Source organism: Girardinichthys multiradiatus, chromosome 4, assembly GCF_021462225.1.
Source record: "Girardinichthys multiradiatus isolate DD_20200921_A chromosome 4, DD_fGirMul_XY1, whole genome shotgun sequence".
Taxonomy (NCBI): Eukaryota; Metazoa; Chordata; class Actinopteri; order Cyprinodontiformes; family Goodeidae; genus Girardinichthys; species Girardinichthys multiradiatus.
This window is the reverse complement of record NC_061797.1, coordinates 18,261,693-18,289,626: the sequence shown is the minus strand read 5'-3', so window position 1 is coordinate 18,289,626 and position 27,934 is coordinate 18,261,693. Positions and strand designations below refer to the sequence as shown.

The following is a 27,934-nucleotide window of genomic DNA, read 5'->3' as shown; positions in this document are numbered from 1 at the left end:
TGAATCTTTTGTCTGCTTGTTTCTGATCCGTAATAGGCTGGGCTATTGTAATTCTTTACATGTTGGCCTAGATCAATCATTTCTATAGTGTTTACAAATGGTTCAGAATGCTGATGCTTTTAACTGGTACAAAGAAGCAGAAACACATGTGTTTAACTCTATTCTTAAAATCACTTCACTGGCTTTCTGTCCGTCATCAGTGATTTTAAAAAATGTTGTTTGCTTTACAGTTTTAAATGGTCTAGCCCCATCCTATCCTGAATATCTACACACCTCTAAGAGCACTTTGGTCAGGCAGCTAGTTTCTCTTCCAATGTTCTGAGATCGAAGTTAAATGCTTTTATCAAGTGGAAGCATACAGAGAACGTTGAGAGACTCAAGACCCAACACTCTGGATGAGCTAAAGGCCGCTATCGAAGCATCCTGGGCCTCCATAAGACCTCAGCAGTGCCACAGGCTGATTGCCTCCATGCCACGCCGCATTGAAGCAGTCATTTCTGCAAAAGGATTCTCGACCAAGTATTGAGTGCATAACTGTACATGATTATTTGAAGGTTGATGTTTTTTGTATTAAAATCACTTTTCTTTTATTGGTCGGATGAAATATGCTAATTTTGTGAGATAGGAATTTTGGGTTTTCATGAGCTGTATGCCAAAATCATCCATATTAAGACAATAAAAGACCTGAAATATTTCAGGTAGTGTGCAATGAATCTAAAATATATGAATGTAAAATTTTCATCATGACATTGTGGAAAATAATGAACTTTATCACAATATGCTAATATTTTGAGAAGGACCTGTATAACCCATCTCAGCTGAAATTTATAATCACTACTTACATTCAATGTATTTTAAAGACACTGGTCTTTAAAGTAATGCATACATGTAACAGTGTTTCACCTGAATGTGTGCACCATACCAAATGATTTGTGTACATTGTAATGTTAAGATACATAAAGTGGTTTAAGCTGTTTTTTTGTTTTTTTTTTGTCTTCTGTGCCACAAAGGTTCTACAGCTAACAATGTATATTTGAAGTTACTTTAAAGTTGGTTGCTACAACAAGTTTACATACACTGTATTAATTGATGAAGGTTAAACGAAAAGACACTTGATGTGGGCTGAAAAGTGATTACTTAAAAAACAGTTCCATGCAAATGACATGTCCTGCTTTCTATCTATAACAACCATGAATACATCTGGAGGAAAAAGGGGAAGCTTGAAAGCCTTACAACACCAGGTTAAGAAATGTGTAGATGTTTAAATACTAAAAAGATGTACACATTTCTTAGTTTAAAGAATGTAATAAAAAATCTCTTTTAAAAAAATCCCTCTTGTTTTTCTGACAAATCCTAACTGATCTAAAGCAGGTAAAGATTAGTCCGATTTAATGTCAGTTTGAAAAAAGTTCATTTGTTTTTATGTACAGTAAATTCGATTATTTAGTTTCAAAAGTAAGTGATTGTTGTCATAAACACTTTCAATCCCATCAAATTATTTACTACGTGTGATGGTTTAAAACACATTTACAGCAGGCTATTAAAAAAAAATAATAACGTTTGATAACTATACATTAGAACTTGGACAAAGGTGAGGGGTGTATGTATGAGGACAGAGGCAGAGGCATTCCCTCTGAGTACTTTTTATCTTCAAATCTAAAGGGTAAGCACAACGAAATGTGATGAAGCCCTGGAACAAAGGACCCTATAATCGTATTCGTTCCCTGTCAGCAATGTTTCGCCAATGGAAAAGGTTTGTGGGCCCTGTTTTTACAACCAGAAGAGGGGGGAGTTGGCCAAAGTTCAAGAGGCGTAATTGAATCAGAACTTCTTGCTACATGTGAAGGAACTCTCATAAACCTGAGACTACAAACCGGTTCACAATGATTGCATTCATCCTATTGACCGCTTTGGCAATTTTACTTGTATTTATTTATCTGCGAAATCCATATTTTATGGGAGATCTAAATTACGCATTCGGTCTAATTCGCATCGGCATGCAATTAAGCAAAATCAGAAAGAGTTTTTCCAGCATCTTAGATTCTTTTCTGGATAAAGTGCAAAAGCATCCACAAAAGACATTTCTGATCTTTGAGGAAAACTCCTACACGTACAGTCAGGCCGACAAGGAGAGTAACAAAGTAGCCAGAGCTCTGTGGACGCATGCCCAGCTGAAGGAGGGGGACACGGCCGCGCTGCTACTGGGCAACGAGCCGCAGCTTGTGTGGGTCTGGCTGGCTCTGGCCAAACTGGGCTGCGTGGCGTCGGTCCTCAACATCAACATCAGGTCCAAGTCTCTGCTGCACTGCTTCTCCTGCTGCGAAGCCAAGGTTCTCATCGTCGGTGCTGGTAAGCTGGAGGCATTTATCGCTTATCAGAGCAGGTCATTTTAGGAGTTTTGCGCGGTTTCCTTTTTTTGTTGTCTCCCTTTTTCGAGTCACATGAGTATGGCAGAAATGAGGGATTTTTCTTCAATAAATTATATTTTATATATTTGTTTTAGAGTATCTCTTAACGACAGTACTCTTGTCATGGCCAAAATGTATTTATTTTGCCACAAACGTGACAAAAACCATTAGGATAGACGAAGAGAGACGAGATCGTGTTTTATTTATCTCTGAAGTTGCATCTTGGATCTGGGAATGACATTAAGCCCAACTAGACCTTGCTGGAAAAACTGGAAAATTTGCTAATCAAAATGTATAGTAACTGGGCTAACCACTGTCATCAACACAAACTAATAAAAGTGTATTTCTATGAATGTTGACTCTTCAAAGACCATAACAGTATGTTCGTTAAAGAGGGTTATATCACTCAATAAATCAAATTTTATTTGTATAGCACTTTATAACAGTCATTACTGAGCCAAGTGCTTTCTATTAGTGCAAGAATAAAAATACAAAGTTGAATAGAGACAAATAAAAACAATTTGACAACATTAATAAAATCATACAAAAAGAAAAAAAAAATAGAAGTTTCAAGGTGCTGTTATGTGCTAAAATCAGTTCTGAACAAATACGTTTTAATCTTAGCTTTAAAGAAAGAAAAATCGTTGATGGTCCACAATCCAGCAGGTAAGGAATTCCACAGTTTTGGATTAGCTACAGCGACTGACGGGTCACACAGTTTGAACTTTGACCTGGGGATTTCCAGAATATTTGGGTCAGCACACTGAAGTACTCTGGATGACGTGCTTGTAAAGGGTTACATTGATAAGAAGGTGCCATACAACTTTTAAAACAAATATTTTAAGCTTAAAATCTACTCTAAAACGTACTGGAAGCCAATGGAGGGAGTAAAGTACAGAAGTCATATGTTTGTATCTCCTAGTGTGAGTCAACAGGTTCAGCAGCAGCTATCTAGACCAGTTGGAGCCAATTAAAACAACCCTGAATGCCAACAATAGTCAATACATGAGCTGATAAAAGCATGCATAGCCTTTTCAAGGTCCTTTTTGACTCAGACAGGGGTAAACTTTAGCTAGAAGTCGGAGCTGAAAAAAATGGTTCTTACAACACATTTAATCTGTCTGCCAAATTTGTCACAGTAGGTCTAGAGTAAAGAGCCAAAGTACAAAGATCTGGAACTTAATTTTTAAATATTTTGGCCACAAACAAAATACATTACTTATATACTTTGATTTAGGTGCAGGAAATTTAGTGAAAACCACTAAAATGGAGCACATAATTAGACTGTATTGTTCAACCAATAATGCAATGGCTATAAACAAGAAATTGTTTTCTATTTGTTTTTTCAAACAATAAACGAAAGAAGTCTAGCCCCAGTTTTAAAATATGTATTTTAATTAGTTCAAGACAGGTTCACAGGCCAAAATACTTTACTTATCATTCTATTAGACCTGCAAGAAGCTGTAGAAGAGGTTTTGCCCGCATTGAGGGAGCAGAGCATCCGTGTGTTTCTCCTCAGCGATCACAGTGATGTGGAAGGCATCGAAAGCCTCTCTGATAAGTTTGAGAAGGCCTCAGACCAGCCTCTGTCACCGCAACTGAGGGCCAACATCAACCTCAAAAGTCCTGCAGTGTACATCTACACATCAGGGACCACAGGTAATCAGCCAGCTTTATCTACCTTTGACCTAGTCATTCTTTGGTGTTTATTGTATGCTGTGGCCTTGAACCACACAGGAAAGGCTTCTAATGGCAGTTTTATCTTTTAGGACTTCCCAAGGCAGCTGTAGTTAACCATGAGAGTGTGTGGTTAGCATCTTTTCTCCAGGCTATTGCTGGTGTGCGCTCCAGCGATGTCCTCTATTTATATCTGCCTCTCTACCACACAGCTGGTCTTCTGATGGGACTCTGTGGAGCCATAAACATAGGTAATCCATGACAGACTTGAATCATATACATGTCACGGGGCGGACTGGCAATCTGTCCAACAGCAGAGGATGGGGTCCCTTTAAGAGCTAGCTAGGACTGTGTGCATCTGTCGGCGTAATCTGCAGAGTGCAAGAGCCTGTCTGTATAAAATCAGGAGCAGGTGGAAACAGAGGCTGAAGTTAGTTATGAATCCTAGAGCTGAGAGCCTGTGTCTGTTTCACTCAGTTGTAGAAATTAATTTAATGCCACAGGTAGAAACGTTGGCCCATTAAGGAAGCATCCATGCTCCTGTTGACCATAAACTGCAGCCTAAATCAGTAAGGGTTAAAACTAGTTTGAAATGCATGAAAGAGTAGATAAGTGAACCATTAGTAGCCAGATTAATGGTGAGTGTAAGGACAAAAATGGAGAAGAAGATTGTTGTGAATACAGGATGCTTATGTTACTTTATATTTATAATAATTCTTACATTAATTAACCATTTGGTCAGTCAAGTATTGTCCTGGGAATACCAGCCCAATATGGCATTATTGAACAGCAAACTCTGCACAAATATGGAATAAATTCACCACAACTTCTCTCTAAAATACAAGAATTTATCTACCGAAACGATTTAACTCCATGTTAAAATATTTTAATTGACAAACATTTTACTAGGCTAAAACAATTCAGCTAGAACTACCAAGCAAAATGAAGTAATAAAGAAAACGAATTAACTATGTACAAGTAAAGGAAAAAGGGAACCAATAACAATGATGACAGTTCAATAGGGAATTATGTTTAGAACCAAGGTTTATCTTGAGGAACTTGGAAATAAAGTCCAGTATGTTTTGCAACTAATTAAAAACAATAATTGGAAATTGGTAACCAGTCACAATGCAAAATCAGAACAGTAGATAAAACAAAACGTTTATAAAATAATATTTTAAAGAATTATTGCTGAATTAAAATTCAACCTTTTTGGATCGTTGATTCTTAACATTGTTTAATTTGCCATCCTTACCTTAGTGAAATAATGTTTAAAGAAATATCATTTACAAGATCAGAAATCAATAATCTTTTGGACGATTGATTTTAACGTTTTAACTGGCCATCGCAAGGAGTAATGAACTACTAAAATGGTGGAGAGGAGCGTCTATGGACTCATAAGATAGCGACGAGTTGAATGTAAACATGTCCAGTCCGGGTAGAAAGATTACCTTTGTTTGTTCACCGCTCAGAGTCCATGTTTTATCCACGTTTTTATCCATGACTGGGGCACATGACAAGATGAAAGAAAATGAATCATCTAAAAACAACGGTTTGGAGCGCAGGGGTAAAGTGCAAAACCCATGTATGGAGGCTACAGTCCTCAACGCAGCCATCACTGGTTTGAATTCTGGTCCATAGACCTTTGCTGCATGTCTTCCTCCCTCTCTCCATCCCATTTCCTGAAAATAAAGGCCACTAGTGCCACAAAATAATAATAATAAAAAAATAAAAATTAATTTTAATGGCTTAAAAATGGGAACATCTTTATTAGCTTAATAGCTGCAGCGCAACTTCTAGTGGCTGCATTAATGTGATTCTATAGGTTACAAAAACATAGACTCATCCAGCAAGACACTGGGTTGAAGTTTACCTTGGTTAGCGTCTACTGGCTGGTATTGAAGAGGGACTGAAAGGAGAGTTCATTTCAGAAGTAGGATACCTCTCTGTGAGCTTTTATCTGGATTTATATAATGATGGCGTTGAAGAAGAATATGTTGTTTTTTTATCGCTGTCATAGTTAATGAATAAACCTCAACTGTCGATCCAATTTTAAAATATTTTAACACATTAAGAAAAAAATCACAAAGTCACTACAAAGTCACTATAGACAGTTTTTTTCTACAGCTACAAAGAACACTGTGGTGCTATATAAAGCGGGAAAAAAATAACACATCTTCTGGTATCACCCAGGGCAAAAGGGGGCTAAATGTAGCTAATTTAACTAAGTGTGGTAAGAGAAAATCTGCCCGAACAGAGCAATTTGTATCTGGCTCTGTTTTCTCTTTCATATTTCTGTGGTGATTACATTGGAACTGATTATAAACATACAGGCCTGTGTGTTGTTGATTGGTCTGTGGAGGTTTGTGAAAGAAGCAACAAGCACAGGATGTTTGCAGAAGCTTTTTTCTTATGAGCACCTAAATATATATTGGTAAAAAGGCAGATATTAGAACAACCCTGTTGGTGGCTGTTGTACCGCATCTCAGTAGTGGACCTGTTCAGGAGATTCAGGATTGTTTTTCAGTCCCAGTCCGCCCCTGCCTGTCAATGATAATATCATGTTTATGCCAGGTTAAACAATAAGGACACATAACCTCAAGCAACAGGCAACCCAGTTCTGGTTTTTAATTGTTGTATTTTCAATTTTTAAAGCTCCATTTACAAATGTGCAAGCACTCTGTGTCTCATTTTCTGCTGACATGTGTACGTCTTCCTTTTCTAGGCATCACTGTGGTTTTAAAACGGAAATTCTCAGCTTCCAGCTTCTGGAATGACTGCAGAAAGCACAATGTGACTGTCATTCAGTACATAGGAGAGATCATGCGTTACCTTTGCAACACACCGAAGGTAAATATTAATTTAATATCATATTTATGTTATGATCCCTTATTAGACCGTAATTAATTCTGCTGAATTTAAACCACATTTTGCTCATGCAGATCAGTCGTTACTAATTAATGGGGATGCCACAGTGACAGCTGAAAGGAAAACATTTGCAATGCAAAGTATTTAAATAATTTACAAAAGAATCTAAACTGGCATTCTTCTTGAAAAAAATAGGGAACTTTTTTCCATCCACTTTTTAGATAATTTAACAATTTGTACATGATGTGGTGAAGAAGCGTGTTTCTTCAGCACTTACTGTGTTCTTGAAAAGGATGTAGACAAAAAAGGCAGATGTATAGAGACTACATTAATATATAGCAATAAATGAAATTAATACAGATTTATTTACATAGCACTGTTGGAATTATGACTATTGAATAATTAATATTTATCAAGAATTATAATTAACAATCATAATTTGACTAACTTAATTTCTTAACCAAAATCTTCATTTATGAATCGAAGCCAGAGATGTCCTCTGGTGTTGTAATTGTGGCTCAACACCTTTGATAATTACAACCGTTAAATACTCAGTAATAATTGATAACTATTACCAGAGATGTCACTGTTTAATCAACCGTTTCTTCCGAAACGTGTGGAACTTTAACCTTATTTTGACTGACAAATCACAATTGCACAAAATAAACACAAAACGTCTCCTTGAAACTCCGTGGTTTTAGTTACGTGTTAAACTCACGTCTTCGATTGGCAAAGAGAAATTTCTGGCCATCTCATTCCAGAAACCTCGTTCATGAATTTTTCGTTGGCCAACGAAGGAGAATAAATTAAATCCACTTGGGACTCTTCTCCAGAAGTGATGCACTTCAGTTGCTGGTCTGGTCTCCAGCTGAAAAGCGCTTCTTTCAAACATTCTCCTTCCTATATTGTGAATGACAATGTTCAGCCATCATTTTGTGCAATAGGATGATTATCTAATGCAAGGAGGCAAAAACATGGCTGAATTAAAACAATTCTGCAAAGAAGAGTGGGCTAAAATACTTCAACAGCAGTGTCAAAGACCCATTGCCAGTTATCACAACTGCTTGATGGCACAAGCAGTTATTAGGTTTAATACTTAGGTATTAGGTTTATTAATTACTTTTTCACATAGGAACAGGTTGGTTTGGATGTTTTTTTCCCTAATCAACGAGATCACAATTGTACAACTCTTTTTACTCAGGTCATCTTCGTCTGATATTAAGATTTGTTTAATGATCTGAAACATTTAGATGAGACTGAAAAGCAAAAAATATTCAAGGAGGCAAATACGTTTTCACAGAATGACTGCATATGCACACATTTTATATACACTTGTATATCCCCAGTGAGGTAGTTTGCACATATACAAACACTGGTTTAAGGATGGAGAGTGGTTGAGTTCACAGTGGGAGCAGGCATGTTTACCCTGATACAATTTGTGGGAAGGAACGTGAAATGCTGGGAGAATTATGATTGTAACAGCCTGGTGTAAGAAGCTGTTCCTCAGTCTGGTGTAGCCAGCATGGAGGGTACCTCCTGCCGGAAGCCAGGAGGCCAAACAGAGGTAGAGAGGGTTGAGTCATTTATGCTGTTGGCTGCATTTCCTGTGTGTGAACTATATTCATTTAAAAAGGTCTAAAAAGATTATATGTTATATTTACAATACTGCATTTTTACAATTGTTTCTTTGTATACAGTACAATTTCTCTTTGAGTCTGTTCAAACAACACAGTGATGCATTTTATTTTCCAATAAAATGACAATTTTTAACTGTACTCTTGCATCATCGTGATACACCGCTCGTAAAAATTGTTATATGTTTGCCTCCCCTGTCCTTCACCATCCTTTTAGAGAGCCAATGACAAGGATCATAAAGTCAGACTGGCTATGGGGAACGGGATACGGGCAGAAACCTGGGCTAATTTCCTGAAGCGATTTGGGAACATTCGTATCTGTGAATGCTACGGAGCAACTGAATCAAATGTTGGCTTCATCAACTATGTTGGAAAAGTTGGAGCCGTCGGCAGAGAGCATTTTCTTCATAAAGTGAGAAAAAAATCATTATTAGTATAATTGTTGAGTGGGTTAAAGGATTTGGTTTGTCTAAACTTTATCATTACAGGATACATTATCAACTCTATGTGTTACATTAACGCTCAGCTTGGACTCCTGCTTTATTGCACTGCCATACTTGCACAATGATCACCTGCACTGTTGTACTGCTCTCGCACCCAATACTGCTCTATATTTACTCACTCACTTAAAACTGTGCACATATACGTATATTATATTGTAGATATGTTTATACTGTTTAATTTGTATTGTATTGCACCGAGTACGCCAAAACAAATTCCTTGTATGTCCAAAAACGTACTTGGCAATAAAGCTTTTCTGATTCTGATCTGATTTAAATTCAAATAACTCTCAAAGGACCTGTTGTTTTTCATTTGTCTTAATCTCCAACTCCTTTGTAGATGTCAAGTCCATATGCCATTATCAGGTATGACACAGAAAAAGAGGAGCCAGTCAGAAACTCCAAAGGATTTTGTATTGAAGTCCCTAAAGGTGAGTCGTTCATATTTAAATCTAACATCCTTTCTTGTCCCTTTTAAAGCTTATCATGTTTGTTTCTCTAACCTGAAGGAGAAACGGGTCTGCTGGTGGGAAAGATTGGAAAGAGAATCCCCGTCAGTAGCTATGTAAACAACAAAGAACAGACAGAGAAGAAGAAGCTGAGAGACGTCTTTGCTCGGGGAGACCTCTACTTTAACAGTGGCGACCTTTTAAGGATAGACAGTGAGGGATTTGTCTACTTTCAGGACCGCATTGGAGACACTTTCAGGTCAGTGGATGGGACAAACTGAAAAATCTGACAAGCTGGACACTTAGTGTAGACAATGAACCTCTAAAGACAGAATGAAAGTCGGTTAATTAATAGTGTTTAAGACAAAAATCGCTGGCCTTTTTTGTTTAATCATAGTTAAAGCAGCCTGTAACACAGATTTTAACATGGATATCATAATTTTACTCAGAACATAAATCCACTCTAATGGTCACTCTAAATTGTAAAATCCATGCAAATACTATTTAATTAAGTTTTGCACTGATGTTTTTTTGAGGATAGTAACTATGCATGGTTATGCATTACACGTGGAAAACCATGCATTACACATCATTGTGTTTGGATATGGCTCTATGTGGATCCAACAAAAACCCCAAAAACTATTATTTTGTGTCACAATTTTAAAAAGAATGAAGTAATCGGAGGCTTATTGACAATATACTGGTGTTATTAGGTTGATACAGAGTTTTCTGTTTGAAAACTGCCTGACTGACATTTTGTGTTAGGACAAGAAATTCTTGTCTGCAGTCTGTAGGCAGAGTTTGTGTTACTCAGGAGATATTCTGTATTATGGTCAAAATACATTACTAGGCAAGGCAAGGCAAGTTTATCTATATAACACATTTAAGTAGCAGGACAATTCAAAGTGCTGTACATAAAAAAGAAAAAGGGAAATAATAGGAAAAGTACATTACAGTGGCATAAAGGTAATTAAATAATTAACGAACACAGATAGTTAAAGAAAATAAAAACGAATAATTAAAATGATAAAAAAAAAGAGAAATTAGAAATTAATGATAAAATGATTTGTAAGAAAATGAAAGGAAAGTTGGACTGAAAACTAATGTTTTGATAGCACAGTCAAGGCCACTCTAAACAAATACGTTTTTAATCTTGATTTCAAGCAATGTCTGAGGTACTGCACCTTCTGGCGGTCAGATGCCTCGGAGCTCACTGAATCCTCTTCCCCAGAAGTGACACCACTGTTTCCAAACACTGTCTCTTAAAGGAATGACTCTCAAACTGTTCTATACCTTCAACACTTTTATTTTAAATAAAGCAGAGGAATGGTTACAGAGATCATCGCTGAGGCTTCCCTCCTTAATCTGCTCGGGGATCGAAGTGACAAACCAGCCTTGAAAGAAGGTCACACATAGTTTTTATATCTGTTAATGTCAGGTTCAAACAACCTAAAATACTTATAATCATTTCAAAAAAAGAAGAGAAAGACAAAGAATTAGTTACTTTACTCGCTGCGAGGAGAACGGACAGAGATGTGCTTTTCAGTTACAAATCTCTTACCGCTCTGAAAACCATCTGTCCGCACCTCTCTTTTTATTATCTTTGGGGTGGTCACTAGTTACAATAAACGTTGCTTTCTAAAGGATGGGAAAAACTGATCCTTGCCTGCAGAGAAACTCATCACATACATCATGAAAGGTTATAAAGATCAAATAGTCAAGTTAAAGAAAAGGAAAAATATCAGAGAAAAGGAAAAATAAAAGATAAAAACTATATAGAATTATTCCAACAGTTACTCCCCTGCAGGGCATGTGCACTCCCTCAGTGTGTATCAGTAGAGTATGTCACCATTGTGGTGTCTATCTGATAGTGTGTGTAAAAGCAGGTGTCCAACCCTCAATCTAAGTGTGGTTGCATTCTAATCAACCCAGCTATAGACTGCTTCACAATCAAACCCAATACACTGTTGGATTATTGATTATAAATATTTATCAAAAATTATAATTAAAAATCATAATTAGGAGAAATTAATTTTAACCAAAAATCATCTCCTTCGAATAAAGATCAGAGATACACTCTGGTGGTGTGACTATTGGACTCACAGCACTTAATAACTACCATTAGTTAATTATCATTAATAAATAATAATTATTAACCAAAACCACACCAAATGTTACTGTGTTATCATCTGTTTCTCCCAATGGTGGGATTCTAACCTTCTCTTGACAGATAAACCTTAACATAAAATAAACACAAACACTGTCTCTTTATCTATGTGAAAACTTATTAAACCAATAATCCCTCTTAGAATCAAACTATTCTGGTACAACAACGTTTACCTAACTAAGCATGCACTATTCTACAAAAAGGCGTACTTTAATAATAAGGATATGTGTTGGAGGGTAGATGGAGATCAAACCAGCAGTTTATGGACAAATGAGAATAACACAACAATTTGGATTAACTTGGAACGATGATCAAAAACCACTATGCTGTGCAGCCTTTCTCCGTGTGTGTGTTGTCTTGACCGCGACTATCAGCTGGTAGAACGGTAGGGCCACGCCCCTTAGCTAGTAGCTGCTGATAGCTCCAAATCCCAAACAAAGGGTCATAAAACTGTAAGGCCGGAGCTCAGTGGAAAAACCCCAAGGGTTATAAAATGATGGAGCGAACAATGGAGTGGCCTTGTATTAACTAATGGTGATACTAATTAATCTTAACTATGCCTCATCCTGCCCAGAACTCTAAATACACCTATTCGATTTAATATAAAAAGAACAAAATTACTTTGACGTTGATTTCTTCTCTTCACCGGCTTGATGATGGGTAGTAGGTCTGAAGAAAAACAGGGGGGAAACCAGAGTGTCACGTGTCCGTGATCAACTCAAAAACAGTAAACTTCTCATCCGTCCAAAACGGGGAAAATATGAGAAACCGTTGCAGTCGACTGAAAAACAAGGGGTCTCCTTGGAAATAAAACCTCTGTGGGTTTTTCACCTGCGCATGGGCTGCGTCTAACGGTCTTCGATTGGGACATGACTCTTCTGATCTTGTATCACACAGATTTCGAGCTTTCAAGCTCTTCAGGGAATGGCCAGTATGGAGGAAAGGTAAACCAGCCTGCGAGCTTCTATTTCTCCAGCGATGGCCCCCTTTTGTTGTAAATGACTCGGAAATGGCGCTTAAAAGTTTCTTTCCTCCGCTTTTGTAGCTCTGATGTCAGCTTCGATGCCCGTTGCTGCGACGAATGCTGAGCTACGCATGTCGAACTGCGCAGCACAGTCGGTTCGCCTGACCAAAATGGATGACCCCAACAGCACTAAACTCTATGTCAAACTGTCAGTCATTGGTCCTTATAATGTGCGTCAATGAGGATTCTTATCCTATCCTAACAAAAGTGAAAACATTAGCATTTATACTTTATCATTATGGTGTGTGTGTGAAAGCCCACCTATAAGTAATAGTAAGCAAGGTACAACAATCTAACAAGAACAAAAAAATCACCAACTTGGGTAGCGAAATCAGCATTTTTTTCCTTTTTTTTCCCCTCCTTATTTCACAACACATAATCATAATTGCACATTGTTAATTCCAGTATTACTATATGCAAGGAGACAAAAATAAACGACATTTAAGTTTAGTTGCATATCAGTTCACAAAGGATAAATGAGATGAACGGGCAGATAGATTCTCTTTAGAAAAGGAAATGGTATTCTTTCTAGCAGTGGCATCCATCTGCAAGATTATGACAGTTTTTCTTAGCCTATCTTACTGTATAAACGCATCATACAATTTTAACTATAATAAGCCTGTCCAGCAATTCTGTAAAAAGGGTGCATTTCATTTTTTTATTTATTTTAGTCTAATTTGATCATTCTGAACCTGCTTGAAAAATGTCTAAACCTTTGTTAATCAAAATCCTGTTTTGAGGGGGAAAATTGTCCCTGTCTGAACTTGCTTTTGTTTTACCATAAAGAACTGACCTGATATTATGATATTGTTAAGGATCAGACCTGCATTTGTAGTCTCTAATTGTTATTGGGACAACCCTTTGTTGGCATAAAGACAATTCCTTATTTAATAAATAATGCTGTGCCTCAGACAGTTTAAAATGTTTATACCCTTTAAGCAGACGATCCATGGGCTGGCCAGGACCCTGTTTACCTCTTTGCAACTGCACCCCAGACCTGAAAAACTCAAAATCCCAATTAGTCTCAGATCAGGAAACAAGTTACGGTAAATTAAATTTATCATGCCACATACACCTTAAGTTTTAATTAGTGTGAAACAGTCATTCATTCCACATAAACGGACAGACATTGGCCGCATAAAAGTTCGAATAAACTGTAACCTCCAAATTTGGTCAAATGTTTCCTATGCTCGCTAGATAGGGATTTAATTTTCTCTTGATATCTCAGTCATTCTTTCATTTCACATCAACGCACTTTCATAAGCTCTGGCCAACCAGGCGGTACAGCACCATTTCCTGGTCCAAATGAGAGCTTATTTCTTTATGTCTCAGACACCAAAGCTTATTCACAGTAGGGTTTATTCAGTGAGCTAGTGTCTGTTAACTTAGCATCTATCAGTCAAGGTCCGTCAGTGCCGCTACTTTCGCTAGCTCACTGTTATCGACTCACACACATATACATTGGCCAGTTGATGTTACACTTTTATTTTCTTATATTCTCACAGCTGTTTACTCAGAAGGAAGTCAATAGCTTTTTGACCTTTTAAAAAGGCCAGAGAGCTATCGAAACTCAAGATCCCCTCTGCAGTATTTTCCGGACCTCTTATGCATGTCCAGCCCCGACAAACCTTAGGTGAGTATGAACATCATTCTCTCTGCGTGTTTACTCACAATGAAGTGGGCACCTTTGAAATCTTGTAAGAAGTTTAGAGTGCCATTCAAACTCATACACATAACTTCTTAAGGAAGTTACTAGACCCGACAAACCCTAACCATTTTGCGTGCCTCATTCAGGGAGGTTGCTTTTTTATTGCGCGAGAGGGAAAGCTATAATCCCTTGCATGCAATATAGGAGCTTCAAACTTACTTCCCCTAAGATTGCAGTATATTCAGAGGGTTGTTCCTCCCCCTTCTGGACTGACAATGCTGCAATCGGACCGCTATCCTACATGTCTCATTTCGTTTTCTCAAAATTTTACTAAAAACCATTCTTAATCATTTCTCTGCCTCCAAATGTACAAACAATTCCAGCGCACTCAGAACCAACAACACAGCCAAAGTCTTTTTAGGGAAAAACACTGGAGACTTTTTAAAGTAATCTCCTTACCTCTGATGTGCGTCCTCAGGCTGTGATATCCAGTTCATTTGTGGCCTCTAGCCAGAAGTGGAAAGCACTCACGGGGCACGAGCGGAAAGACCAATTTGTCTGAGCTACTGCACCCTGCTGATGGTTAGACACCTCGGGGCTCCTACGGATCTTCCCCAGAAGCGCCACCACTGTTTACAATCACTTTCTCTTAAAGGAATGACTCTCAAACTGTTCTATACTCTCAACACTTATTCTAAAATAAGGCAGAGGAATGGTTACAGAGATCAGCGCTGAGGCTCCCGTCCTGGATCCGCTCCGTGATCAAAGTGACGAAGCAGCCTCGAAAGAAGGTCACATAGTTTTTATACCTCAGTATTTTTCAGTAGACTATGTGTCACCATTCTTGTGTCTATCTGATAGTGTGCAATAGTAAGTGTCCAACCCTCAATCTAAGTGTGGCTGCAGTAGTCTAATCAACCCAGTTACAGAGGGTTCATAATCAAACCCAATGTACTAAACTTTATGTCAAACTGTAGGTCATTTGTCATTTGTGTGTCAGTGAGGATCATCTATCATCTATAAGTAATAGTAAGCAAGGTTATTCCTAACATAAGAGTGTCCCATAGGTCTATTGCACTTCTGTCTTCAGGACAGTTGGTAGCACTGTTGCCTTGCAGCAAGAAGGTCCTGGGTTCAATTCCCGACCAGGGGTCTTTCTGCATGGAGTTTGCATGTTCTCCCCATGCATGCGTGGGTTCTCACCGGGTACTCTGGCTTCCTCCCACAGTCCAAAGACATGCCTGTTAGGTTAATTGGTCACTCTAAATTGCCCTTAGGTGTGTGAATGAGTGTGTGCATGTTTGTTTGTGTGTTGCCCTGCGATGGACTGGCGACTTGTCCAGGGTGTACCCTGCCTCTCGCCCATAGACTGCTGGAGATAGGCACCAGCTCCCCCGCAACCCACTATGGAATAAGCGGTAGAAAATGACTGACTGACTCTTCAGGATTGTCAGTATGAATGTTAAAGTCTCCCACAATAATTAAACAGTCATAATCAATACTCATTAAAATCACTGAAAAAGTTTGTTTTGGACTTAGGAGGCCTGTAAATTTTCAAGAACATGTTTTGGACTGGGCTCTTTACCTTGACAGCCATATATTCAAGAGTCAAATTTGCCCAGAAATACATTTTTACACATTAGTGAATCTTTAAACAAAGTGGCCACCCCTCCACCTTTTCTTTGCTGTCTGCTCTCACAAAGAAAATTGTAGTTCGGAGGCGGCGACTCTATCAAAATGGGTGCTTCATTAAATTAATGTAACCATGTTTCTGTTAAAAACATAACATCAAGATTATGGTCAGTAATTAAGTCATTGATTAAAAATGATTTTCTTGAGAGAGATCTACTGTTTAATAAAGCCAGTTTACATGACTTAGTGGTTGACATTAACACTTTGTCTGGTTGTACACAGTTTATGGATTTTAAGTTTGATTGTTTGTTATTGTCTCTTATCCTTCGTTCTTTCTGTCATGTATAACACCTTGATATTGAGACCTCCAACTTTATTCAGCAGACGAATGAAATTCTCCTTCAATACTTCAGATTTTTTCATAGCTACGTCATCCATGGCTCCAACGTGTAAGGTTTTCTAGGGTCGAGCACTCATCTATGATTGCCAGAATATTCTCTGAGATATAGGATACCATGTTACTATTACCAATCATAATTTTCTGTGTTTTTCTTGTTGGAGAAGTTTTTAATCCCATTCACAGCTGCGTTGCCCAGTATTAGGGTCCTTGGCCCGGTGGGCCGCTCTTTCTCTGGCAGCTTAGGAGAAGACTGTTTAGAATGAAGACTGTTCTCATACCTTTTATTGTTCTTAGAAGATGGATCATTTTTCTGGTTTTCATTCTGTAGTGGGGCAAATCTGTCTTGGAGGGGAGTTCCAGCTGGCTCACTCCTATCAGTTGTTGTGACAGCTCGCTGTCAAAGTCTCCTGTTCCCAGGGGAAACTGGGTCATTTCTCTGTAATTCAGCCCATTTTGATTTATTAAATTGCCAAGATCTTCCAGTGAGTCATCTTCCTTGATTTTTTGGCCTTGTGCCTAAAACATGCCTGGGGGAGCTGCTAGTGGGTTTATTCTCGACGTTCTGTTTGCTGGCTGAGTTGTTGAGCTGGCTGTCACTGTTTAAGATCACAGGCAGAGTTTAATTATCACTCTACCCCATATTAACCTCAATATTCACTGATAGTTGATGGATTTTTATCTCCAAAACCACAATATCTGTTCAAGTTTGTTGAAGTACTCTGTGATGAAGGAAGGCATCTTGTGCTGATTAGCTGGCGTCAACTTGTCCTTCTTTTGGGTTCAATTCAAAATCCTTTAGAAAAAAAAAAAAAAATAGTAATCCTTGGGAGTCACTGATATGAAGTAGTTTTTGTCCAACTTTTCTGTAATTTTGGCTAAAAGATAAAAAGTTAAGAGTAAAAGAATTCAAGCAAGCAGGGAGCCGGGAAGAAATGTGTCTGAATATATAGGTGGGGTAGCAGAAGAAGCCAACCCACTAATAAACTAAAGTAACAGCAAAAATTGTGATTGAAGTTTTAATGAGCCAATCATATTTTAAAATGTAGTCATTGTTTTCTTTGTGGGCCAAAGTATTCTAGATGTCGTATTGACAATGGTTTTAGGAGACTGTGCTGACGTTAATAACAGACTTTCCAGATCACCATCACTGATATACAATATAAGGTCATCAAGGATTATTATTTTTCCACTTCAGAAGATGACTAAACAACAAAAAGATCTAATACAAAAATGGTTGTAAGGTTTGTAAAAAAGTTTTCACACGAATTACTACTATTTTTTTGAGGTCTGAGTTGTTGAACATAAAATAAATCAACTTTGGAACTGGACGTTTTTCACCGAGCCATCCACTCTAGGTAGGACACTAGCGATCAATAAAACCCCGCAGAACCCACCTTCCAAAAAAAAACCTAACCATCCCTTTAAGTGTTCAACTTTCTGTCCTATTGAGGACTCTCCAGGTATAGCAAAAGTTTTAGTATATGAAATACTTTTTTTTTTATTCAACCAACTTCTGCTACTTTAGAAATAACTTGTGGCTAACTTCTCCATGTGCTCTGGCTCCATTGTCATCCTGTGCAGGTGGAAAGGAGAAAACATTGCAACCACAGAGGTGGCTGATCATTTACTGACAGTGGATTTTGTTGAGGAAGCTAATGTTTATGGTGTGAAGGTGCCAGGTAATCATTACGTCCTTTGTACTTGTTTCTAGGCTTTATAGGAATGTCAATTTCAATATGGAGAAGATTTATTTTCCAAACAAAACAGGGCAACTCATGAAACGTGATCCATTTCTTAGAACTTCCACATACCCATTAGTTTATTACCATTGTATTCATGTTACACAGAAAACTAAGTAAAAAATCTGACATGACTTCTGAGAATAACTTAAGTATTCTTATTATTGTTATTTAGGAAAAATAATTTTGTAAAAATATATGCTTTTAACTAAGTTGTCATTTTTATGCTGACTGTGGCTGATTAGGACATGAAGGAAGAATTGGAATGGCAGCACTGAAGCTAAAAGAAAACAGGGATTTTGATGGCAAAGCTATGTATCAGCATGTCAACAACTGCATGCCCAGCTATGCAAGGCCACATTTTATACGCATAAAGGTAATAACATAACAGGTTAATGTAAACAGAAGGCAAAAAAAATTTGAAAAATCAACGAAGAATTGTCATAATGACAAGTAAACAACTGTTTCTGGGACAGGATGCTGTGGGGGTGACTGGAACATTTAAGCTGCTGAAGGTGAAGCTGGCTGAGGAGGGTTTCAACCCCGCCATCATCATGGACCCTTTGTTTTTCTTGGAGGACGGTAAAGGCTACGTACCTATGACTCAGGAGATATTTGCTTCTGTTACAGAGGGAAAACTTAGGCTCTGAATGAGTTAGATGAGTTTGGTAAATGATGTATCTAATTTTAGACGCTTTAATTAATGCAAGATGCAGAGTAATGCAGAAATTACTTGTGCTTTGAGACTCTTTCTAAAACGAATGTGACGAGAGGGAAAATATTTCATACAGAAATATTTGATAGATAATAGCTTTTTTTAATTATTCAAACATATGTACGTTTTTTTTTTTTTTAATAAACTGAGTTCTTATTTCATTTTGATTTAGTTTTCTTTATTTCACCAATTTACAATAGATGTCATCTCAAGGCAATTTGCAAGAAAAATAGTTCAAAGAAATTTCCAGCAGAACCAGGCTCAGTGTGAGCATCCATCTGCGGCGACTGGCTGAGTGTTGAGAGGACAGGAGGGAGACACAGAAGCACTGAGCCAGGAGCTTAATTTTATTGGGATAAACAAGGAACATATCAGTTAAAACAGAAATAGCTCCCTAAATGATTTTGTTCAGGAAAGACCCACAGTTGGACACAAAATCACTGAGCCAGGAGTACTTTCTGTGGTAAAGAAAAACAAATAGAGTACACATTGGTAATGGCAGCAATCACCCCATCAATGGTTCATACAACCAAAACACAGAACTGCACAGCCAGGGTTACCTTCTGTAGTAATAAAAAAGAAAGAGAGCATAACATTATTGGTAGCAATGGCTTTGTCAATGGCTCAGTGCAGAAAATACAAACAGGTTTAGCACAGAGCCAGAGCCAGAGTACTTTGTAATGGTACAAAGAAAACTGAATAAACAAGGTTCATGTCAGCAATAGTTCCATCCATGGCTCAGTTCTAATAAAAGAAAGAAGCTAAAAATACAAGCATTTAGTCAGGAGTACCTTCTACAGTAATAAAGCACAAAGAGTATACAGCATATAGTTAATGGCTAAAGAGGTTCCATCCATTACTCAGTTCAGAAAAAAGAGATAAAGACAGCGCAACTGGCAGCAATAGCTTTTTACTAGTATCTGGCCAAATCAAAACACAAGGCTAAACACAGAACTATTGAGCCTGAGGTACTTTCTAAAAAAATTTAAAAACAAAAAAACATATGTTTATAGTTAAGTGCAGCAAACGCACCATCCATAACTCAGTGTAAAAATTAACATTCAACAGTGAGCGGGGAGTACTTTTTATTGTAAATTAAAAAAATAGAGACACAACGTGTACACAAATTTAATTCTTTTGACATTGTCTAATTTGCTTGTTAACTGACTTTAAATTACTGTTAATTGATTTGAGAGTTATTGAAGTTGAGCACCATTGGCACTTTCCAGCGGAGAGGTAGAAGGTGATGTGTTTGCAGCAGGAGAAGAAGGCATGCTGTTCATTCTCTTGTGGGTAGTGGAGAAGGTTTTTTGACTGCCATGTGAGACCTTCAGAGGGCAGCTCAGCTGGTGCCGACTGCACTGGGTCCACTGGTTGCAGAAACTGGGCACACTGTAGAACTTCGTAAGTTTTTTCAGAACCTGTTTCCCTGGAAGATTTGAAGGCATCTCGGTGATCATTGACAATGAGCCAGATTCTGTTGCTGATGGCACACGGAGGCCATCTGATCCATCCTGAAGACCTGGTGTTGTTTCACAGTCAAAGCTAAACAGCGCCCAATAAGGTAGGGGCTCGCTGTTGCAGCTAAGAGATCGCATTGGTCTTCTAGGTCGATTCCAAGCTTTGTCAATCCACAGGTCTACCTGAGCTTTTTCTAGCTGGGTGACCACATCTTCTTTTTCCTCAGCCATGGCATCCAAGTGAGGATCTGGATTTTCTTCTTTTCCTTTCGTCTTTTTCGTGCCAGATCTCAGCTGGTCAGCATTATTAAAACTGTGCTTCTCAGCAAGAAGAGTGCTAGCAGTTTTAGAAATAAAGGTCCAGTCCTTCAGAATGTCATCTGCTGTGGTAAACTGTGAGGTCACTGTAAATCGAATGATGCGTCTTGTTTGGATTTCTGCAGGGATGAGGTACATGATGCCAGAACGGGTGAGTCTCCTTAGCAGCTCCTGGGTCAAACTGTTTCCTGCCTGGAATAATTAAAACATATCAAAATGTGTAATAGAAGTGGTAGAAGAGCTCAGACAGGTTTCAAACCTTTCTTGGTAACCGCTATTGCTTGACCCATTGAACAAGGTGTGACTGGGACATTTCTACATCTCAATAATTAACCAAGGGACAAGTTGCATCATACAAAAGATAAATCTTCTTTCAACCCTCCTAGTTTGTCCCCATTCAAAGTTCAACTTCTCTAAACAAATATTTGACATCTGTTCTTTGGTTTCATACATAGTGCCTTTTCCTAACTAAATTGGGATATGTGAGTAAATATAAAATTAACATGACATCATGTGTCCTGTCGACATCTTGTACTGTATGCATGGGTGTTCTTTGGGGTCTGATGACACCAGGCTGTTTTAGCTGTATAAAACATGTAAGATTAAAACATATCAATATTTTACACACATGTTTTGGATAATATTGATGTCACTATAACATGACATTTCCTAATCTTCAAAAAACTTTAGGGCCCTAACCCTACATAACTATAACTATAGCAGTGTGAGAACCACTGACAGATCACAAGACATGGAAAAGGGGAAAAAACACTGCGAGAAGTTTGATATTTCCCATGAACTGGAGGTGAGAAAATACCGTTCCCGTGAAGATATTAATACTTCACACAACTTTTTTTTTTTTTAGTTAGTTTAATATACATTTGGGATAGAGCAAACATGTAAAAGCTTACACAACAGCCTTCTGAACTGCTGTGCTCTCTTTTGGTTATCTGTAAGTTCTCCCTTTCTGTTTTCTTCTCAACTACAAAAGTCTTCTCAGAAAAGGTTTTCTGTAAATGAGGTGTTGTCAAACTCTTTGACCACAAAGGTGACATAGAGGAGAACTTGCCTGAGACAAAGGATAACATTGAGGAGGACCCTGATAATGAGGCATCCTTCTCTGATGAGAATGAATCCTCCTGTACTCTCTCAATGTCCAGCAAACACTCTACTTTCCAAAAATGAAAGGTTATTGCGGTCTGTCTCCACACCTCCACAGCAGGGTAGACTTAGTGCTGTTAATGTCTTCAAAATGGTTCCAGACCCCACCAGATACACTGTCAGCCATGTCCAAGACATAAAATCAGCATTTGAGCTCTTCATAACACCATCAGTTGAAAAGGATATACTTGAGATGACAAATTTAGAGGGTAGGCATTTGTGTGGGAATAGTTGAAAAGAAGTGGATGGAACTCACAAGCCTACATTGGGTTACTCATTTTGGCAGGAGTGTACAGGTCAAAAGGCAAAGCAACAGCAAGTGTTTGTACTGTTGACACTGGAAGGCCAGTATTTCCAGCCAACACATCTCTAAGTCCCTTCCATGTTTTCTCCTGTGTTATACGCTTTGATGACAGAATCAAGCCAAGACCGATGAGAGAGTGAGAAGCTAGTAGCAATTGTGTTTGTTTTTCCTGGGGTCGAATTGACCTCGAATATAAATGGTGAATGGTCTGCACTTATATAGCACTTTATCAATCCCCAGAGACCCCAAAGCGCTTTACACTACAACCAGTCATCCACTCATTTATTCACACATTCACACACTGACACATAAATTTGGGGAGCAGTTCTAATTTAGATTTTTTGGAGGTTTGAATTGCTGTCAAATTGACCCCAAATATTAAAAATTTTAGTAAATTTGAAGGTAACAGGAGGGTTAATGCCTCTTTATAGTTTAATGTCATGTTGCATACTTTCAGACAGAAAACCACCAAGCCAAGATGTCTCTCTGCAGGAACTTCAAAATTTGGGTCACTCCTTATGTGAGACTCCAAGAGTTTCGCCATCTCGATCCCCTATAACAGAAGAAAATATGCTTCTGAAACTTCACAAGATTGCTAGTTTAACATTTAAGATCTAGTTTAATATAAGAAATTTGTTTTATAATGATTCACAGTAGAAGAGCTTAAATTCACTTGCATGTCTGATATGAGCCTGGAGTTTTTTCAGCCCAAAGGAACGCATGACAAACCAAAGCTTCAGAGATCGGAAACGACGGCTGAGAGGAATTTGCCAGTGCTGGACGTCAGGGAAAAAGAAGCATTACTGGATGAAGAAGTTGTTGAAGTTTTGATTTGGTGAAAAACGTAATGATTCTGGTACCATAAAGTCAGTGGCTGCCCGTGAGTTTTCATGTCTGAGGTAAACAGGATCAACACTGAAGGTCTGTTGCAGCTTATATTTATCCTTTACCCTAAAAACATCAATCACTCTAAATTAGTGTCCATCAGGCAGTGTTCACACAAACGTCACATTGATATTTACAACAGATTTATGTTCATTTCATCCTTGCTTGTGAGATAATAGTTTGACTCACCAGAAAGCTGTGCAGTCAAAGTGAACCATCATCCACTTAGACGGGTTAAAAACAAAAGACTGTGTGAACTCAATGCCCTCCAGGGACCAGCGTAGCTCAGGACAGAAGTAGGCTGAGCCGGCATATGCAGCGTCAACATGAAGCCAGAGTCCCTCTTCTTCACCTGTAATAAAAGGATCTTATTTCCATGACTGCATGATGCAACGACACAATCTTTTCACAAATTCTGTTCCATCAGTAACCGAATTGGAGACTCACAGACTGGTCCCAGTTCGGAGAGCTTGTCAAATGCACACACTCCTGTTGTTCCTAGAGTCGAACACAGCTGAACAGGAGAGAAACCGAAACACAAGTGAGATGTGGCAGGAAAGGTTCACTGCTTAAAATTGTGCCAAAAATAACATTGTATAATTTTCCTTCAATGCACATTATTGTGAGAGGTAAACAACTTCTAATTATACACTGGGACTTAAAGCATGTACTCATGAAGGAGTTTAAAACACTCCAGAGATGTTACAAACAAGAGATCAATAATTTGCCTCGTCACGATTAATCAGAACATCAGCAACAAAACATTTCAACTATAGCTACCATGAACGGAACAAGTCCTCTCCTCCTGTCCTCTTGAATAGCTTGTTTCAGAGTTTCTCCTCTCAGAGACAGCTTCTCGTCAGCAGGAAGAAACCTGATCTTCACCAGAGTAATGAGACCTGCCTTCTCGACCGACGAATGTGCCTGTAATAGCAGCCACAAATCAAATCCTGGTTTGTTTCAACAGATGGATGGGACAATTGTTGATGGTGAGGAGGCAACACAGACCTGATCTGAAGCGTAGGCCACCAGTGTTGAGTTGAGAACCGACTCGTCCACTTCCTGGTCCAGCTTGGCCTTCAGCTGCAGAATTTTGTCTTTCCTGGCAGCCAGGAGTGCAACTAATGTCCCCTCACTGACTGTGCTCTACGTGTTGTTAGATTGAAGGGAAAAATAATGAGCCCTAGGCTAAAATAGAGGGTTTAAAATAAAGGGAAAAAAATGCTGTTGCAAACCTGCAGCAGGCCTCCACCTCTGCTGTCAGGATGATGATGCAGGAAAAAAAAAGGAAGTCCCAGTGCTTTACACAGCCAGTCCATCACATTCATTTCTAGCTCTGTGCAGGCTGGGCTGGAGGCCTGTGTTAAGAGAAAATCAGGATTATGATTTATTAAACTGACACTTTGGGTATTGTGTGTTGTGTTGGACACTTACCCAAGTAAATCCCACACAGTTGATGGCATTGGCCAACATGTCCCCTAACATGGAGGGCCATGAAGTCAGACTGGGGTAGTAGGCGTGCATATGAGGGCTCTGCCAGTGAACTACCTGGACAAAAACAGACGAAAATACTTGAACAGCTGGACTAAATTTAAAATATTTTTTAACATTTGCTGATACGAGGGGTGGTAACAGAAATTCACTCCAGGCATGATGATTTTCTCAATATCCTTGAAGATTTCCTCCCAGTCCTCTGGTTCAGTCGGCGCAGCTTCTGGAAGCAGCTCCTGCATGTAGCCTGGCTTCACGTCTGGGATGACTCTTCTCTCCCTGATAGAGCTCAGGTACTTTGTGATGTAGTCCACCATCTCCTTACCTGAACAGTAATATACAATTTAATCTCATTGTCCCCAGTTGTTTTTTTTTTTTTTTCATTTAAGTCTGGATTTGCAGGTTTATTTACAGTAAAATGTAGTAACGGCAAGCTGTCTCTGTGTAGTAAAGGAGAAACTGTAATTACCTCTGCGATTGTATTCCTCAGTCTGCATTTTCGGAGAAGAGTCCTCTCTTTAACTAAGCAGTGCTACAATAGGCTGCAGAAATGTGTTGTGTATACAGTATCAGGGATCACAGGACTATATGGACCTCGTTGTGAGAAACACGCCCAGAATTTGTGACGCAACTGAACCATCAAACATGCTCTTCATGTTTTCTTTTAGTTATCCAGCCATCCCACATTTGTACCTAAATATGTACCTTTTCTCTATGAGTAATGAAGCATTTATTCACATTACTTTGAAAATATAATCTCAGATAAAATATTTAGTGCAATATCTCTGCAACAAAATAAAGTAGTTTTATTATGTTATTACGGAAGAGTTTTGGGCCACTGAAAAGAAAAATCTGAATTCTGACGTTTTTCTCAGAATTCAGACTTTTCTTTTCACAATTTTGACTTCATAGGCAACTGGGAGCAACCAACTTCAATGACAGATAGGCGAGGTGTGCAGGAAGACAACTAACTTTCTGCAGAAACATGTGAGATTTAAGTGACTTTTTATGTGGCTGTGTCCCAGAAGATGCAATTTCATTAATGGAAGATCATCTTAGTAAAGCGAAACATTTTCTGAATTATAAAGCACTACACATTCTCTAGCGTTCCCTGATTTTACCATATCTAAACTACTGTGTATAATTTTAGGGTAACACCTACAGAACTTCACTCTTACCGTTATGTTCGCTACAGAAAAGAGCCATTACAAGGGTTCATAAGGTTGGTTATCACAATCACACTAATTTATTTTTCATTAACTCCTGCCTGCTAAAATTTCCAGATCTGGCAGAATTTTGAAGAACACAACTAATGTATAAAGCCAGAAATAAACAGCTACCAGATAACATTAAAATAAAACATGTTAAGAGAGTGGGCAAGTATAATTACAGGAAACTCTTAATTTCAAATCTATACATACTTAAACAAATACAAAATGAATGTGCATTTCAGTGAGTGATGTGAATAGAACAAACTCAGCACTGAGTCCAAAAGTGGCCCTGTTTGAGAAAAAAACTAAATATCCTAAAAAGATATGAGAAGAAAGGCAGTGAACACCAATGGGTACCTCAACCAGAGTGAGAATGTGTATAACACACACATATTTAGAATGGTCCTGTGTTGCTGTCGGTGCGTATAAATTTATGTGTACATATGTTGGTGTTGTGTATATCTGTAAGTGTACATGTAGGGGTTTATGTATATTTATGTATCTGTTTGTTTGCTTTGGAGCATTGCAACCTCATATGTAAAACAGAAACAGGAAGTGTATCCATGTTAAGGACTATAGGAAGGTAAGGGGTATGATCAAATTGGTTTTATTTCTTCATACACCTTTTCAGACATTTTCACATAACTGTGGTGGTGTAGTGTATGTGTGTGTGTGTAACTATTCGGAAAGATGTATTTAATGGGTATCATGACTTCAACTAAAGGGTAAAAATAAGTAAATGTTAGGAAAATCCTTCCAGGATGGCTGAACTTTTTGACTTAATTTTTGGTTTATATGTTTCACAAGAACTGATGCCATGTGTAAACTCAGACGTTTAAGGCTCTGCATACTTATGCATAAGGATTATCCCAGATTTTAGCTTTTTATATTTTATTTTCTAATAAATCTGTTTTTCAACTAACTTGCACAGGATGAATCTCATGTTGTTATTATTATGTGGAGAAACTTTTAAAAGGATTTATCAAAGTCTAATGTTTTTTTAATTAATTCATTTATTTTCTATACCCACTTATTCTGTACATGGTCACAGGGAAACTGGTATTCAAGTTGAAAGCTTGAATACATGTAGCATACATTCATTATAGAGCAGGTTCTGCTACCTCCTGACATTTACCTCTGTCTCCCAAAAATACGCCAAGCCGCACGGAAGAAAAGAAAATAGATACAGCTAATATTCTCGTTTTTTCATCTTGCATGAATGCAATTTCAGGCAACTGTGGTTTGAGGAAGCTAGCATCTGTAAGAACTTATGAATCCACAAACCACACAAAAGGTGACATACAGGTGACATTATGCAAAAAAAGAACACAGAATAAACACACAGTAAATGGTACAAAGATGACCAGGCCAAAACTATCACATGTCACAACTTATTGCTGGTTTTATAACTGCATGACAAAAGCTGCAGGAACACCTGGACTGTTCACACACTGGGCCAATTACAGGGCTTTGTGCTCGACATTTGATACCTCTCACATGATCTCATTAGTGTTTAATTAGGGACGTCATTTGATTCAAAGCAAACAGTCATTTGGAAAGAAAAATCGCCCACAAGAATGTAGAGCCATTAAAACCTGCATCCTCATTCGTCATCACAGAAACTGCTGACCTATTAAACACACAATGTTATCTTCAGAAAGCTTTTTTATAGTGAAGCATTTCTTCCTGCATCTTTAAGCTATTGGATTTTACACATATGGAGGTTAGTTTCATGCTATATTTCTCTTTTAACACAACTCACTGAAAAGACATTGAATTTTTTAACCTCCTAAGACCCGAGCTTTGTTTTGCTTTGTATTTTAAATTTCTCGTACTCGTACTCGTCATCTTCCGCTTTATCCGGGACTATGTCGCGGGGGCAGCAGACACAGCACAGACGCCCAGACGTCCCTCTCCCCACACACCTCCTCCAGCTCCTCTGGGGAGAGCCCAAGGTGCTCCCAGGCCAGCCGAGAGACATAGTCCCTCCAGCGTGTCCTGGGCCGTCCCCTGGGCCTCCTCCCGGTGGGACGTGCCTGGAACACCTCCCGAGGAAGGCGTCCAGGAGGCATCCGGTATAGATGCCCGAGCCACCTCAACTGGCTCCTCTCGATGTGGAGGAGTAGCGGCTCTACTCCGAGCCCCTCCCGGATGGCCGAGCTCCTCACCCTATCTCTAAGGGAGTGCCCGGCCACCCTACGGAGGAAGCTCATTTCCGCCGCTTGTATCCGGGATCTCGTTCT

At 38.5% G+C, this 27,934-nt stretch overlaps 2 protein-coding genes across 3 annotated transcripts; one reads left to right on the top strand and one right to left on the bottom strand.

Annotated features, from left to right (window-relative positions):
* Window positions 1-1,850: 1,850 nt before the first annotated feature.
* LOC124867333 (very long-chain acyl-CoA synthetase-like) lies at window positions 1,851-19,022 on the top strand. Of its 2 annotated transcripts, XM_047363736.1 has the most exons (10): window positions 1,851-2,349; window positions 3,858-4,067; window positions 4,178-4,336; window positions 6,811-6,935; window positions 8,805-8,999; window positions 9,428-9,518; window positions 9,597-9,795; window positions 17,989-18,086; window positions 18,392-18,522; window positions 18,623-19,022. In XM_047363736.1, the coding sequence occupies exons 1-10, from the start codon at window positions 1,884-1,886 to the stop codon at window positions 18,794-18,796; spliced, it is 1,848 nt and encodes a 615-aa protein (XP_047219692.1). In that variant the 5' UTR covers window positions 1,851-1,883; the 3' UTR covers window positions 18,797-19,022. The 2 variants fall into 2 exon arrangements, with proteins under 2 accessions (XP_047219692.1, XP_047219693.1); XM_047363737.1 differs by lacking the exons at window positions 3,858-4,067; window positions 4,178-4,336.
* A 168-nt stretch (window positions 19,023-19,190) lies between these two features.
* Window positions 19,191-26,602, bottom strand: hdc (histidine decarboxylase). The gene is made up of 12 exons (XM_047363738.1): window positions 24,950-26,602; window positions 24,633-24,805; window positions 24,424-24,537; window positions 24,225-24,347; window positions 23,998-24,135; window positions 23,770-23,913; window positions 23,437-23,503; window positions 23,179-23,341; window positions 22,965-23,055; window positions 22,782-22,880; window positions 22,556-22,657; window positions 19,191-20,831 (listed from the first exon to the last, which is right to left on the bottom strand). Exons 1-12 carry the CDS (start codon window positions 24,975-24,977, stop codon window positions 20,058-20,060), a joined length of 2,016 nt encoding a protein of 671 aa, XP_047219694.1. The 5' UTR covers window positions 24,978-26,602; the 3' UTR covers window positions 19,191-20,057.
* Window positions 26,603-27,934: the final 1,332 nt, after the last annotated feature.